Consider the following 17,483-nt stretch of genomic DNA (forward strand, 5'->3'; position numbering starts at 1 on the left):
TTAGCTTCACTGCACTACTGCTGTAAATTTTTAAATGTTATTGAGCACCCTTGAGGCAAATCCTAATTAGCTTTATAGCAGAGGTTTTAACCCTTTATATGCTACAGTTGAGCCTGAAACATTGCTGAGGAATATTTACATACAGACAGACATATATTGTCCCTCTTTACTGTTTTAAAAAGGTACATTAAAAATGCCCACCTTTTACTTGAACTAGGATTTATTTGTTATGCTGTATAGTGTGTAGTATGTTTTCCTTGTTAATATGTATATTGGGTTAACTATAACCTAACATGCCCCAACTTAAATACTTATGATACTTTACACATTTTCTACGTTTACTTAATCACAAGTTTATGGGTACTGTTACAGGGACAGAGACATTTCAGGTCCGGGACAAGATTCTGCAGCAGAGAATAAAAACAAAAAACAAAAATAGGTAGATGTGTCAATGAAACACATTATTTTCAAAGTGAAAAATATTGCTTCCTCCCAGTTAGAGAAACGGAATTGGTTAAAAAAACGTTTCTGATAGCTTGAACAACCTTTTGAACCTCTGTTAAAAAAAGTCACAGAAAGTGCGTTCATATCCAGATTCTCTGTTCTCATAGTGGATACTACAACTGTAAAACCGGCAACTTCCTGATTTAACACATCATGTGATAGACAACGACACTTAACTTTCACATCTCAAAAGAAGTGTTTCAATATGATACATTTCTAAAAGAAACACTTATTTGACACCTTGCATTTACACAATCCATTTTGTATCCAGAGATTGCCAGCAGATTTTGCATTCTGCATTGTATTTACTTATAAACGAAAATCATTCATGGAAGCGCTCGTGGAACATGAAAGGAAATGGTTGTGACATAAATCTGTCAAGCACTAAAGGCGCTGTTCCAGGGTCCTCCTATCATACATACCTTGTTGCCTTTTGGACAGAAAATATTTTTCTACTAATCAAATTAGTTCTAATTCTACTACTTATCCTTCACTTATTTATAAATCAAAAATACCTTTGAGAGGTTTGATAAGTTATGTTGCACACATGATACAGACAGAAGAAAACTTTGTATTAAATATCAAAAAACTAAATTAGCAAGGCTTGTAAATATTCATAAAAAAGCAGGCAGAGGTGTCACATGACATGAGCCTTCACTTACTGTTGGTTTTGAGGCGGGCTGGCTCGCTGTTGCGGCTTCCTGCCTGGTTGATAGCCTTGACAAAGAAGATATAACGGGTGCCACTCTGCAAGCCGTGCACTGTGTAGTGGTTCTGCTTGATGTTGGGTACGATCATCCAGCTGTCTGCCGAGTTGTACAAACCTGGCCGATACACAGAAACACACGTACACACACGTACACACACACACACACACACACACACACACACACACACACACACACACAGACATCCACACACACGCACACACATACACATACAGCATGAGTAACTGTTACTGTTTTCAGGGTAAGCACAGTGAGTCCTGCTAAGAATCTTTTTGGATATGTTCGAAAGAGCAAGAAAACAGTTCTCCACAAAAATCTGACCCCAGCAGTATGTTATTTTTTCTCCAAACATCACACATCAATAAGAAGCTCAGAGACCATACAGCCCGCGATGTCATGCAGTGTGTACATACTGATCCACCTCATTACCTTAGCGAGCTCCCCTGAGGCGATATTGTTGTTCACTAAGCTGAATCTATAACCCATTAAGAACAAGGTACTTCAACAATATGACAGAATGTCTATAGTAAGCCCCGGAGGGCAAAAGAGTGTGATACCTTTAACGTTCAAATGTATGGCAATGTGAGAAATACCAACATGAGCACAGTTGTTGGCACTTTGATTCAAAGTGGCTTGTAGTAGAGGGTTAGTAATGGCTGGGTTAGCTCTGCAGTCACCTGCTTCTAAACACAGTCTTTTCAGCGTCTCAGCTTCAGCCGACTGTGAAGGATAAGGAAATAGGAGCTCAGGGCTGAGGCTCGTTTACAATGGTTGCTCTTTTTGGCCTCTAGTCTTGTGTGTAATAATGTGGATGAATTTAAACACTAACATTACTGCTACCTTCCCCTTAACTAACCCACCGCATATCATTTTATGAAGTTGTGTTTGTCTGATTTTAAAGGTCCCATATGATGCCCATTTTCAGGTTCACACTTGTATTTTGTGTTTCTACTACAAAATGTTTACATGCTTTAATATTAAAAAAAAAAAGCACAGTCTGCTCTGATTGGTCAGCATTTCCGGGTCTTTCACATCGTCGCTCTGCACCGTCACTGCAACCAGGGAATGACTGTAACAGCACTGTAGCGGCACTTTCTAGTATAGTTGTGACATGACTACTGTACGGAAGTCCTGACGTTTAAAGGCACCGTTTCTAAATACAGGCTGTGTGCATTTTTCCTTGGATTGGACGTTGTGATGCTTTTACAGTTTATGTACACCTCGAATAAAAAATGACAAGGTCTCACTTTTTACAATATGGGACCTTTAAAGCTTTAAAACGTTCAACACAAGGTGAGAGCTGTGTATTTAAGATAGCAGATTGTAGTTGTTGTTGTTGACTATTTATTTGAATCAGATATTGCAAAACTTTGAAAATGTGACAAAATCTGACAGACTGCGGCACTTGTGCTTCTAGTGGATGTGTGAAAAAACAAACATGGTGTGAAATGTGCCAGTCAGTGCACTGGCTGTGTCTGGCATAGATTTTACTGACATTGACTGTGGGGAATCTCTTACCACGTTCAATGTGCTATGTTCAATGTTTGTGTAACAACACATGAATATTGATGAGTAATTAAATACACTGCTAACTTCTCCACCCGTCTGAGTATTACTGCCATGATCAGTCCCTCCAGAAAAACGCAATTATGCGATCGCATAATTCAATGAATAATCAGCCAAAGTCTGCATATTTGTTTTCGCATAAATTGCCGATTTCCGTGCAAAATATGCGGGGCTTGCATGATTTCATAATCCCCGCATTTTTGTTGCAAAAAAGTCACATATATCTTAGCAGAAAGTTGAAAAATGTTGCGTTTACTTCACACAAGAGCAGCCATTTTCCCCTGTTGCCTTCATCGACTTCATCGAAAAGCAGGGTGTTGGAAGTTGAATTTGACATGTACTTTAAGTCTCTTAAGTTGCTATCCAATAAGAAAGCTATCTTAATATCTGACATTATCTGAAATTTCTTTGTTTAAGTGCTCCTGCTGTCTATATTATTAACGATTTTTGAAAGTCTGTCTCTTTTGTATCTTTTATTTCCCTCCATTTAGACTATTACTTTTATTTTTACTTTCATATTATATTATTTGTATATATTTTTGTATGTTATTTGTTTACGTATTGCGATGACTGACTATCTGTAAACTATTTTTTTAAATAAAGTAAAAAAAAAAGCAGGGTGTTGGGGGAATCACTTTTTTTATCTTTTTTATCAAACCGCAATTTTTGCAAGTTCCCGCAATTTCATCGCATTCTTTAAGAAAACGTGCCGCATAATCAAGGATTTTTGCCCGCAACAATCACAAAGAAATCATGTTTTATGAGCAAACACTGACTGCCAGCCTTAACATCTCTTTCACCCACCGAAAGAATTCTGAACACATTCAAATATACCCTTGCCAAAACAAACAAAGCATCTTATTTAGTAGCACTACAACTGAAGTTAATGTTTGTAGATGATGGTAGAATAACAATCATTTTCATTGTCCCATCATTCCTCCACCCTGCAGATTTGCAGGAAAATAAAAATCCTTAAAGGGAGAGAGCTTTCAGGACCATGCCTTGTCCCTTCTGGTGAGTAGGCCTTGTGAATTATTAAACAAGATGGCAACAGCATGCATAAGTAATAGTGGAGAGTCTGCTTGTAAATATAAATACTTCACAGGACGCAAATAAGGCCTTTAAAATTGAGGCGGCTTTAAGAATGAATGAAGGGAGGTGACTGTTAAAGTAAAAGTGAAGGCTGCGTCTTTACATATCTGCCAACTTCTACGAGCTTTACTCAGACAAAGAATACACCGCAGAGGGCTTTCATCTTCCTTTAAGATGAGAGAGAAAGAAAACGTGAGGGAGTGTAAGAGAGGCTTCTTTACACTTTGCATGTACATGATTCATTTGGCCAGCAAATTCATGTGCATTTTATCTCAGCTTGCTCTTACAAATACACACCTACTATCAACAATGTAATCCTTACAAAAAACAAGTATGTTGTTTCGCTGGGACAGCTGTCCCTTGTTTTGGAAATTATGCCTCCCACCTGTCTTTTTCGATGCTTCTTGTAGAAGTTTAGGGAGGCTACAATGTTATGTGAGCTTTCAAAAAGAGATACAGGGTAAAGACGAGGGAGAAGGACTTCACGCTGCTTTCCATTTTTAAAGCTTTTGATCTCCATAGCACCTCTCCCTTTTTTGCTAAATCAAATTAGGTCAGTACACAGCAATACTGCTATTGCTACTTTTACCACTGAAAAGGAGCTTTCTGCTGCTGCTATTGGGAGCATTGTGACTTCAAAGTGTAGGGGAGCAACAACTGAACATGCCATTGTAAAAAGGGGAAAAAAAAAGGGGGAGAAATAGATTTTAGGTCTTACATCCAGACATCAAGCGAGTGTGTGTGTGTATGTGTGTGTGGGTGTGTGTGTCTGTCTGTTTGTGTCTGTGGACAGATGAGGAGGGAACAGAAACACAAAGTATCCTGGGACGACAGGAGGGATTGTCGTTTATGATGCAATATCAAGTTAATGTTGACTGTGTGTATGTGGGAGCCTGCATGTTTCTGAGTTGCATGTGTGTATAAGTGCTACTCATTTTTTTCTGGAGGAACAGACTGTGCATCTGTGTGTGTGTGTGTGTGTGTGTGTGTGTGTGAGCGCAGGTGTGCATCATTAAAAACAATACTATGTATCACCTGCATCTACCTCTTGGTGCCTCCACATAACTTTGATAAACGTACTCTAGTCTGGTTTTCCAGCAAAGACTGAACCCTTATCAACATTTCATCAAACTCTGCTACGAACATTGATCCTGCTGATACTCCTGATATACCTGCTGAAAGATGCCCTGTTGAGACACAGAGTTTTACTAAACTCTGGGCTTTCCTAATGCCCACTGGAATAATGCTTTTCACTTTTGATAATTATATTAATTCTTCACCACAGACCAGTGCTTATGAATACACATATTGCTTGTGTGGCTAACATGCAGGCCGCCCAGAAAACAAAAAGTGTCATGCAGAGGTTGGAGCAGGAGTATGGACCTTTATCAGTCCAGACAGATACAGTACAAATCAGATGAGCAGTCCAGGAAAACTGATGAGTATGGAACTAGTGAGGCTATTTGGCTGCTAAACCTTGTTCGTTAATACTGTAGGGCAATAGTTATTAATATGACAGCCATGAGGAGAGGCATTAAAAGAAACAAAGTGGCTGTAGAGCCTACAATGGTGCTACAGATATAAAGTGGGAAGACTTATTACTGGAGGCCATCATGATGATGCTGTTACATTAGTCTCTTGTTTTTACAAAACAGTTTCAGAACAGATTTCCTCTTAAGGTGGTCAAAATATCTAATATTCATTAACAACAGTTTGACATTTTGAGAAATGTGCTTATTTGCTTTCTCACAGAGTTAGATGAGAATAATGATACAACTCTCATGTGTGTATGCTAAATAAGAAGCTAGAACATAGAGGTGGTTAGCTTAGGTCACATGTGTCAAACTCAAGGCCCACGGGCCAATCCGGCCCCTCGTAGATTATGATCCGGCCCGCATATCAATTTAGGTTCACAATACATTTTGACCCACCTAGTTTTTGTCGCTTTTTCTGATGTTGTTGTAATTTTTTTTGATGATTTGTAACTTTTTCCATAATTTTTTTTCACTTTTTCCGACGCATTTGTCACTTTTTCCAACGGTTTTGGCCGATTTCTTTCTATGATGGCTGAGGAACTTTTTCCTGACTACTTTAGGACTTTATTTCGACCAAACTGTAAGTGAGAAGACTATATGACACACACAATAATACAGTCAAAGATATTTGACTTTTTTGATTGAATTAAAGCATATCAATAAACTAAACATGGCTGGCCCTTGATGTGATTCTTATTTTCCAGTGTGGCCCTTAGTGAAGTTGAGTTTGACACACCTGTCTTAGGTGTAGCCTTGAGTGTTTAGATCAGCGTCACTGTCTAACATAAAATAACAACATCAAGAGAGTGTGAATCAACACTGAAGGCCCAAAAGGAAATCATATATTCTATTTCTAGATCAATTAATCAGTAATTACACCGTCTTGATGCCTGCCATCTTTCTTGATCTTCATCGCAGCAATCAACATCATAAAATATAAGTCAACTGACTATAATGATGAGTTTTTAAGCATGAGAATGAGATTACAAAGTAAAAAGAAAAACAAATATTTTCAGTGGCGTGGATGTACAGTATAAGTAGATACTTGGGGATGTCAGCTGGCAGATAAACAAATAGGTCAACAACACTTGACATTGCAACTTGCAAAAGGCCACAGGTAGCAGCTACACTATTACAGACATCTTTACTTGGAGTCATATTTGGCTTTTTCACACTGCTTACTTTTCTCCATGGTTTTTGGTTTCCCTTGCTGATTCTATTTTCTGCTGTCGTGCTTGGATGATCCTGCAGAGGCAGGGTTCACAAGACCTCAGTCCTCATGGGAGGGCCAAGGCTGAGGATGAGGCCAGGGAAATAGAGAGAGAGAAACGATGGCGCTCAAGTGGGAGCATTTAGCCACTTGGAAAGTTGGAGAAAAATGCTATGGTAAAAACTCAAGTGGCATGGCAGGCTAAATGGGTTTCTCTCTTTCTCAGTTTCTCCTGTGAATCTCTGAGGACTCTGTGGCAGCACACTGCTGAATATCTGAGTCACTCAGCCTATCACAGCTGAAATGTATCCTGATGTTTCAAATGGCTGGGGCACTTGAGTTGCATGGTTAGATGGAGAAATGTCAGGCTGCACAGACAGGAGGAGAGGAGAAGAGATGATATGATGAGGGGATTCAAGAGTGGAGGGAAAGTGGAGAGGCACAGGTGTGTGTGCACGTGCACAGTTATGTACATCAATCATATCCTCCTCATTTATGTAAGTGGTAAGTCTCACCTCCCCTATGTAACCATTATCCACTCTGATTCTCACCCGTTTCTCCAGTTCCTCTCCTCCTCCGCCGTGGTCTTTCTTTCCCTTCAATTATGTAGTGATAGACAATCAGCTGTAATGCTGATTAGCTAACAGGGGCCAGGCTTTTGGTAAATATCTAAATCTTGTCCAGGAATATTACAACTTGTACAAATGTACAGTGTCATAACGCCATTGCCTCAACCTTTGGCAAAATGTCATCACATTTTGCAGGTTTGTTCAGATATATTATGTGCATGTGTCATATAATGCTACACAAAAATAACTGCACACAAATACGGCTCATTCTGACATAGCATGCAACATATGGGGAGGATTGGATAATATATATAAGGAGTGATCCAAATCAAAAACCATTTTGTGACCATGGTGGTGGGTTTCACTTTAAAGAAGGAACTTAGAACATGTTCTGAGCATCGCGCTCTGGAGTTATGAGCCACAACATGAAGGGCTGCATAGACAGCCACATGGTGGTGATAACCTTGTATCTCCATATTTTGTCTTTTTTTTTATAAATCAATGCTATTGCTCACCCTTTATGTATGTCTGTGGGTTTTACAAATATTTAAACAGTGACGAGGCAATTTCTTCTGACTATGTAAATAGGTAAATAGCTCAATCAAATATTTTCAAATTAGCGTGTCTTTTTTAATTTCCTGAAAACAGCGGTTTTGTACATGCAAGGTTTTCACCCAACAGAGACGATATGTAACAAAACAAGCACCGATAGAAAGACCTGTAGCATGACAGGGTTAGAGATGGATTTATGAGGCAAATCAGAAAACGTAAGATTTGAGAGACTTTAACTCTGCTGCCAGATCCAAAATGCTTGCAAAATATCCCAAATATAAATTCTGATATCCTGACAAGGCTGAAACAAAGGTAAACTTTGGTATAGGGAGAAACAGAAGAGATCAAAAGAGGGCAGCAGTGATTTTACATTCTCATCTCGTTTTTCTGCAATCGTTTCACACAGCTTAAATGAAAACCAGATACTAAATAGTGAATCTCTTCAAAGCATCCCCTTGTGATGTACTGTATGTCCTATTTTTATAACAAGAAGTCTTGATAACTCAGCTCCATCTCTCTATAAATGTAAGCACGGAGGACAACAAAGACTAAAGCTGGACAAAAAATCTAGGTTATGGAACACAGTTGGTATTAAATATTGAACATATGAAAATAAGACTGAGCAATGTTGAAAGTATTGTGGTGCCCCAGATTTAGTCTCTTTGTGACTGCAGAGAGGTCAGATTTCTTTTGAGCTTGTGCATGGGTGTGTGTGTGTAGGTGCAGATAGGTATTTGTGCATAGTGTTGGGAGTAACGCGTTACAAAAGTAACGCAATTACAGTAATGTATTCCTTTTTGCTGTAACGCAGTAATATAACGCATTACTAATTAAATTTCGGTAATATTACCCATTACAATCTCAGTAACGCGAGTTACAACGCATTTTAATGCAACATTTTTTAAGAATTTCCCAACACCGCGAAGCATTTGTTCACAGGAGAAAAAAAAGCCGTGCGTATTATTTCATAACATCTGTGTCCCAACAGGTGACGGTACGTCAGCTCGGACAGCTGTGTGTCCGAGCCGCTGACAGATTTAAACATGTCGGGAATTAATGTTTAGGTTGTTACACGTAAATCATTGCAGTTTATCAGCCGTGGAGAGTAACTATGCCTGTAGTGGAACTGCTTCGAATGACGATCAAAAACGTTTTTCTTTTACTGTGACCATTTACTGTTCAATATGTTGCTGTCATGAACGGTAATAATTATTACAGTTGCAGTTTTACAAACAAGAAAGTCAGCAACTTAGCTTGACGGACATGTTGCATCTCAGTAAGCTAGCAAGAGTACACAACAGACAACTTCCGTGTAGGCTACTTCAAAATAAAAGCACTTCCTGTGACGGTTCGCAGTAAAACTAAATTATTGTTAAACAAATAAGGTTGTGGACCTTTTCACATATCAGCTGTAAATCAAGTACTGTAAATAATGTAACTAGTGAGTTTTAATCACACTATAATTGACCATTTCCTTTAGACTGTTTTAAACTAAACAACATGAATTTCTTATTCAAGTGCTTTAAACAAACATTTTACAACAATGCTGTACTTCAATACAACCATAAGATACTTTTAATTGAGTATTTTCATTTTCTCCTACTTGTATATTGTACGTTTTACTTATCTATTTTTTATAGCTTTAGTTACTTTGCATATCCATATTAATTATACAAAATATTATGAATAATCTATAATGTATCAAAGTGGATAAAGAGGAGACTTTATTGATCCGGTGGTGAAATTCACAAGCTAGCTGCCAAGTCAAACTTCCGCTATTATTTTGGTGAAAGTAACTCAAAAGTAATGCAAAAGTAGTGTAACGCATTACAATTCAGAGACAGTAATATTGTAATATAACTAATTACTCTCAAATGACAGTAACTATATCTATAATGTATTACATTTTGAAAGTAACTTGCCCAACACTGTTTGTGAATTATGATGGCTGGGGACTCTTATTATGGTGAATGCTACTAATAAATCTGCCGTCTCTCATATTTGTGCTCATGTGTGTATATTGTGTTTGTGTGCATGAGTCAAAAGAACCCACTTTCAACAGACTTAAAGTGAGATTATGTCACTTTTGCTAAACAGCAGCACAATTACAGGATACTGGTGAATAAAATGTAGTATAACAGTTAGCACAAGCTGGGAAGTTGGGTAGTTACCAAAAGCTACTGGCCTTACCAGACCATGTGAAGCTTTAGCAGCAAAACCCCTGAGTAAGATAGTGTTTTATGCTTATGAATTCAACTTTTCATTTGTAAGAGTAAGATGTTATCTCTTCTTTAAAAAGTTACATAATCTCACTTTAAAAGCTCTTTGAATTGGCAGCGTTTGATAAAAACCCTCTTGATGATTAAAACACTATTAATGCCAGAGAGATGCACCGATCTTGAGTCTTTGAAGTTACCATGCAGGTATTTTGATCTAATAATATAGCAGGAGGGTTCATGTTATATCAAGAGTGTAGTTAGAATCATGTATTACGGGCGCGTAGATATCTCAGTTGGTAGAGCGGGCGCCCACATAGAGAGGTTTACTCCTCGATGCAGCGGCCACTGGTTCGACTCCGACCTGCGGCCCTTTGCTGCATGTCATTCCCCCTCTCATGTCTTCTGCTGTCCTATATAAATAAAGGCTGAAAATGCCCAAAAAATAAAATAAAAATGCATTACCAGTGTTACTCAGTTGTTTCTATTGGGTACTGGATGGGAATGCTTCTTTGAAAGCTCTATATAGCCAGTTTGATATTTAAAGGAATTACTTCCTCAGTGAATCATATCAGAAACAAATCAAATATGTCTGTCAGTTTCCCAATTCTATATTACATTGAACTTTTACGGCATTTAAACAAAGGTCAACAAAGTATTTGGTCCCTCTTGGCCAAACCTTGATTAAAAAAAATCATATGAAAATCCCCTAGCTATTGCTGAAGTGCAACTGAATATGAACTTCCTTCTAGGCTCAGATATTGAGTGCATGTGATCTACAGTACGGATGTAATTACTAAACTTGTGTGTGTGTGTGTGTGTGTGTGTGTGTGTGTGTGTATACACAAGACTCACTGATGAAATTTGTTTGGCCGGTGTAGATGGTGTACTGCAGCTCGTAGGAGGTGACGCTGAACTCGTCCTCTGACGTCCAGTGAACAGTGATGGTGTCATGGGAGGCGGTGCACAGCTCGTCTCTTATGGATGGCGGGCTGGGAGCTACAGGTGTAGGAATCAACATCAACATGATTGATAGTAAAAACAAAAGTTATAAATGGTCATAATTAACTTGTTTGAACTAATATATAAGTAATTCTAAGAGAGATAATGTGTCACCTCAAGATTAACATGAGGTAAAGTACATCTTTAAATGCAGCGGAGCAGAAACCACTGTCAAATATAGTAGTTTTGCACACATGTAAATGCTATATATATGTGTATATATATATATATATATATATATATATATATATATATATATATATATAGATAGATAGATAGATAGATAGATAGATAGATAAATACTGTAGGTGTTCATCGTGGACCAGACAGACCTGTTAGGTAATCTAGTCCTTCCAGAATCTTCTTCTCCCGGGAAAAGTCCAAGGCAAAGTTGTCAAACGCCTCATTCAGGTTGACGTCAGGGATGAGTACCTGGGAGGAGGCCGTCGCCATGGCAACCCTTTAGAGCGGTCAGGACATGGGAGCGAGGAAAGGAAATGTCAGAGGAATGGCGGAGAGGTGAGGGAGCAGAGAAGGGCCGAGACATCAGATGAAGCAATGAGAGGAAGAGAGGGGAGGAAAAGACGAAAGGTGATGAAGAGGTAGACAAATGTGAGGAGAGAGAGGAAGGAAGTGAGGTGACAAGAGGGGAGAGGTGGCAGAAAAGTAGTTTGTGAGAAAAAGATGAGAGAGAGAAGGAAGGGTGGAGGGAAAGAAAATATAGGGTAAAATATAAAATAAAATAAAAATACAATATAAAAATATTTACAGCATCAAATAGAACAGTGTCTGCAGCCTGCTCCAACATAAACTACCACTAACTCACAGTTGTATGTTAACCCAGAGAGCCATCAAAACACAGACAAACCAGACACACACTGACACACTGACTCCATAGTCTGTGCAGCTTTGTGGAAACTTGTGCCTACTTCTGCTTTGAGCATCAGTGATCCGTCTGTGGCAGGAGCCGAGCAGTGCAGAGCTAGTCCTTGAGACTTGTGTTCCTCAGTGAAGAGAAACGAGTCGGCCAATAAAACGCCTGGCCAGGTGCTAGAAAAAATTAGAGTCCGTGCCAAATAAAAAGATGCTACGTTAGCTGCAGATTTTGCACAGACCTCTGTGTGAGAGAAAGAGAGAGACAGTTGTCGGCTGCCTGTGGTGGGAGGAAGGGATGAAGGTATTAAAGAAGGAAGGTGGAAAGAGAAACGGCAGAGCTGGCCTTAACAGATAGATGATTTTCACCAGAGGCCTGGCATTGATCACAAGAGCTAAAAAGGTTTTGATATAATGCTGATTTCACCAGCAGCCTTACAAGAACAAAATCATTCTCATTGTAACGTAGGGCAGGGGTTTTAAGATTTTTGTGTCTTACCAGTGATAGTCAAAGGACATTTATTTCTGTGTGTCTCTTTTTAGGACCATTTCTAAGCAGCCTGTTGATGTGCATATGTTCAGGTCGCTTACTGGGGATGTAGTGTAAACAACTGAAAACTACTATTACCTTCTAAACATCCACGGATGTAAGCAAAGTTTACCGTCCACTACGTCACTTTTTCTCCCTCACTGTGTGTGTGCATGTGTGTGTGCGTGTCTCTGCATTACATCACCCACCTTTCTGCTACATTTCGAGCGGTCTGGAGGAAGCGGGCGTGGTCGTTCTCCTTCAGGCTCTGTTCGGCTTGTGTGATGAGGGCACTAGAGCGCTCCAGACACTGGCGACAGTTTGCGATCTGCTGAGCCAACTTACGCAGTTTCATCACCTGGAACAAACACAAATACAGTACACGTCGCTATGTTGCAACACATCAATTTATATTCATCGCTCAATCTGAGCCTTGAAGGAATACATTGCTGTTTGGGTGACTGGACTGTTCAATTTTTCTCTTGGTCTCTCGTTATGAGGCATTTATCATTGTGACAGTCACTAATCCGCAAATATGTTCAACCCTTCCTGAAAATATTATTCCATTTTCCTGCCAAATTGCTCTAAAAGACTAACAGAAGTCAGCACTGGTAGCACTCCCTGAGATGATTCCTGCTAGGTGAATCCAACAAGTTGCCATATTGCACACTATCGACAAAGCTGAAGTTGTATTACAACACTAAAAATAACACAAACCCTCTGCGGGAGTCTTGGATAGATATTGAATGTGTTGGACACTGAGTAAATATTATCTTGTCAAAGGAATCTTTGAATTATGTGCAATTAATTTAGCTTTATTTAACTGATGGAAGGAGTAAAAACCTGAAAATCTGTTTTACACTCAGCCGAGCCAGTGATGTAACCCATGTTTCAGATAAACTTCTCACAAATCCGCCTTTTTTATAACCTTGTGACAGTAGGCTGTCATACATTCAATAATAAACCTTCCATGTATAAGCACGCTCATAGACACAGTGATGCAGATACATGCACAGACATAAGACAGGAAAACACAGAGACAGAAAGACACCAAGAATGCAGCAGAGAGGACAGAGGTGAGAGTTGAAGCGAGGCCATTGGCTCTTTTCTTTCACATTGACCTTTAATGAACATGTAGCATAATAAAAGGGCAGAGATGAATAGCATAATGCATTGTTATACGATATAATAACCGTCAGAGCAGGGGTTACAGCATGCTAATCCTAATGTGTCCTTGTTTATTAATTAATGAGCGTAGCATAATGTACTTAGAAAAATATTTGCAAAATGGGCTAGAAACCACTATGGATGTACTTGTCTTGCCCCTAACCAACCAAACCACAGTTACATTGCTTCTGCCTTCTAAACACTTATTTATCTCCATGCACTTGGTGTGCATGTTTCCAATGTACCAGGCAGCTGGAGGAATTTCATGCCCTGAAAAATAAGCAAGAAATGGATGATTTTGGCCTACAAATGCCCTTATTGACTTGCTTCATCTTCATCACAAAAAAAACATGTTGTGCACGTCAAGAGGCAGGTCAATCAGTCAGGTCAGATTATACACAAACACACATAGGGTTTGTTTGGTCTGTTTTGACTGTAATTAGTCAATGGCTGTACTGTAATATTATTTCCGACTGAGCATAAGGAAGCCATTCTATGCTCATTTGAAATTAAAGTAATCAATTTATCTTCGTTACGGCTCATATCCTGATTCCCCAAATAAACTTAGTTTGATGAAACTCACCACAGGAAATAACACAGGCTGCTTGTGAGCCTCGAGACTGTCAACGAAAGGTGAGCTGTAGAATTAAATAGCAGCTTTAGTATGGAACGCCTCTCGGCAATGATGATTAAATGAAACCTTGGTGAACCTTTAAATGGCAAATGGTTGCTTCGTTGTCTGAAAAAGCATACTTTCAGTGACAGCTAATAACTTGAATATCTAAACACTAAAATAAAACAAAAAAGAGAGCAGATTTAACATTTAAAATCACGAGTGCCATTAAAGGCAACATAAGTTTTGCTTGCAGGGCTTTGATTATGCAAATAAGAATTCAGAAAAAAAACACACTGGGTGACGATCGGTTAAGAGCTCGTCATCAAAAGCTCTCAAACAAACAAAACAGTATCTAATGTGTACTCCCTTTCAACTGCTGGGGAAGCTGGTGCTGCTTAGAAGCCTCTCTTAGCTGACTTCTTAATAGAGTTTTCAATTGAGTTCTTGACTACTGACCATAATCTTTTGTCACTAAAAATAACATTCAAGCAGGTTGTTGACTGCACTGAGAGGAAAGACACGATGGGTTTAATGGATGGGTTATTATTCGGCAACATGTTCACCAAACAACAATTTTAAAGATGATTACTCCCTCTCTTTCTGAATAATGGACAATATGGCAGGGCCTGTGTTTGTGTGTGAGCATCTCACCTCGTGTAAAGACACCCTCATCTAATGCTAAATATAACTTTTGAGCAAAGAAAAACATACTTTGCACATTAATTATATATTTTGTAGGATGTAATCATTATCACGCAAAGGAATAATTTTATCTGGGCAAATCATTGTGCTCACTACATTTATTTGTGTGTTTGCTATCATCCACATAAGCGCACAATAATACATATCTTACTAAATTTTACTCATTTGCTCTCTCTTAAAGGAGAACTCCAGGCAATTTTTACATTAATCTTGATCCATCTGGCATTGGTGAGCAGGAGTAGAGCTAGTTAGCTAATTGGTTAGCCATTTCTGCAGTTTCTAACAAGGGGGTAAGCGAGCCTCTGCGTTACCTCCTAGGAGCCATTTTGGTGCTAATAAGCCATCACCTGCCGCATTCCATTGACTTCCATTCATTTTGGCATCAATTTGACAGCGAATAACTTTACATCTGAAGCATTTAAAGACTTTATTTGTCCATTGTTTATTTCTAAAGAAACACGACAATGTATAAAAGGCTCCATTACCTTGTATCTCACGTTATGGCTCCTAACCACGCAACTTTTTTTTAACCATATAGTCAGGAGAAGCTTGCAGGCAGTTTCGACTTACATTAGCTGTTTAAGTTTAATTACAACGGTTAACTAGCAATTTAGTTAGCAATAACTAGCCTGTGCCTATGTTATCTCCTTATATATACCTACGCTCTCCGTCTCTGCAAGATTCGGAATGATTGAGATTTCTCTTGGCACAGCTACCAGAAGACTTAAAACTTTCAGACAGGTTGCACACGTCACATCTATGTCGTCAAGCTCAGTTTGAGGCTGCGAAGTAACGCGCAGCCATCACCGGAAAAGTGCTTCAAATATCCTTCACTGGTCTCCATGGGAAGTCCATTAATTTTTTTTTATTTCAAACTATTCCTTAAAGTCATTTTCAGGAGATATTTTGGTCATGTATAATCGAAACCAACTTTGACACTAAGCAGGAAAGTGGATGTGAACAGAGCTGTCAAATTCCCATGCTTTGTACCAACCATCTACCCCGATCCCTACCCTAAGCATAACAATAACAATGTCATGCTACTTCTGCCCTTCCTTTTAATACACAGCAGTCATAATTGGCATAGCCCAAAGAGGTCATTGTCAGGTAAACGTACACAGACTGTTTTACATATTTAACAAATACTGTTGTTTTTCTACTCTACCAGCCATTGTACACTGAAGGTAAAAGTGGTGTCTGTTTAAAGAAATCAAGTGATTTTAAAAAAAACATTTGAGTTGTTAATCCTTAAGGCTCTAAAGGAGTTGAAATGGTTTTCCGCAGGAGAAAGAGATGCAGAGAATGGTGGAGGACAAGCAGACACACACCAGAACATGGGAATAGTGTGTGTTTTGTTTGGGCAGGGAGAGATTAGACATGACTGCCGAGTCTCCTTAGAGAGAGAATGGGAGCACCTTGCAAGGCTCTGCTCACCATGATCACGCCTGCATAATCCGGTTATTCTGTTGCAGAGTCACCTCTGAACACCTCCCTTGCTGACACTGTCCTTAACAGAATTCTTTTTTTTTTGTTTGCTGAAATGCCTTAAACGACCTACGTTATTTCTGGTGGTCTTCTCTTTTCTCATCTCAGACAAACATCCATTTTAACACATCCCTGATTATTTGAATTACTCAAGGTGCATTTCATTCATATTTCTTGACCGTTAAACAGTCAAATATTAACAAATCACCTGCAGGTTGACATCAATCAAGCGGTTCTCTGGTGTTTTATGTGTACTTCCCTCTATTCTCCATCTCCTGCATTTCACTCCTCTACCCTCTGCTAGACAGCCTTTTACAGACCCAGACTCTCAGGAGAACAAGCATTGCTCTTTGTCTACAATCGCTTCTGGACACACTCTGACACGCTTGCACTCTCACACTCACACCCACACACTTCAGTCCTTGTGTACGGTGTTTGGAAATCTTTCATCTCTCGACAAAGCTCTTTTTGCTCCCTCAGAGGATCTTCCACAAGCACTTAAAACTTCACCTCTGGGAGGGTGAGATTTAGAGTTTGCCTCTGTCCAAAATCCTTGGCACTCATAGGGCAACAAACCACCCACACACACACACACACTTCTGTACAGTAAGTCCTGCAACAAGTTTACAACCGTCTTTCTGCCATTTCAAATTCTTTCCACACACATTCAGGTTGGCTGCCTACATGTGGAAGAGGCAGTTGCTGCTCTCTTTATCCTCACATTTTCCATTTCTCCTAAAGCGTCCATGTGATGTATGTTTGGGTAAACAAGCGAGCAACTACAGAGGCAGCATTAAAAAACAACAACAGTGAAAGACCTGGATGAATATATTCTGTCTACAGTGCTCCTGCTCTCATATTCATTCTTAAACCCTGTTTCTCCACCAATGGACTTTGCTGAGCTGAGCTGAGTTTCTTAAATATGTATTTGGCTGTTTCAAATGGCAGTTAGGCGTACCAGTTTAAATTGATGTAGTGAATGAAACAATGTGAAATCAATAAACATAAAACTGCAATACAGAGAATTATCCTTAAACTCTGTATCTCTATGGAGCTGGCTACTTTTAGCTCTCTGTTTTAGTTTCAAGGCACAGCTAAACAAAGATGTACTATATGGTTTAGTCTCACCACTCCCAT

The 17,483-nt window shown here is 39.1% G+C and overlaps 1 protein-coding gene across 3 annotated transcripts in view; it reads right to left on the minus strand.

Moving 5' to 3' along the window:
* Positions 1-17,483, minus strand: part of mid2 (midline 2) — a 175,405-nt gene that overhangs the window by 20,381 nt on the left and 137,541 nt on the right. For all 3 annotated transcript variants that reach the window (XM_028588731.1, XM_028588732.1, XM_028588730.1), the window contains 4 exons: positions 12,586-12,734; positions 11,307-11,434; positions 10,828-10,971; positions 1,167-1,328 (listed from right to left, as the gene is read on the minus strand). In XM_028588731.1, the coding sequence (XP_028444532.1) occupies positions 1,167-1,328; positions 10,828-10,971; positions 11,307-11,434; positions 12,586-12,734 (583 nt within the window). The remainder of the gene's footprint in view (positions 1-1,166; positions 1,329-10,827; positions 10,972-11,306; positions 11,435-12,585; positions 12,735-17,483) is intronic.

This window comes from Perca flavescens, chromosome 10, assembly GCF_004354835.1.
Source record: "Perca flavescens isolate YP-PL-M2 chromosome 10, PFLA_1.0, whole genome shotgun sequence".
NCBI classification, from domain to species: Eukaryota; Metazoa; Chordata; class Actinopteri; order Perciformes; family Percidae; genus Perca; species Perca flavescens.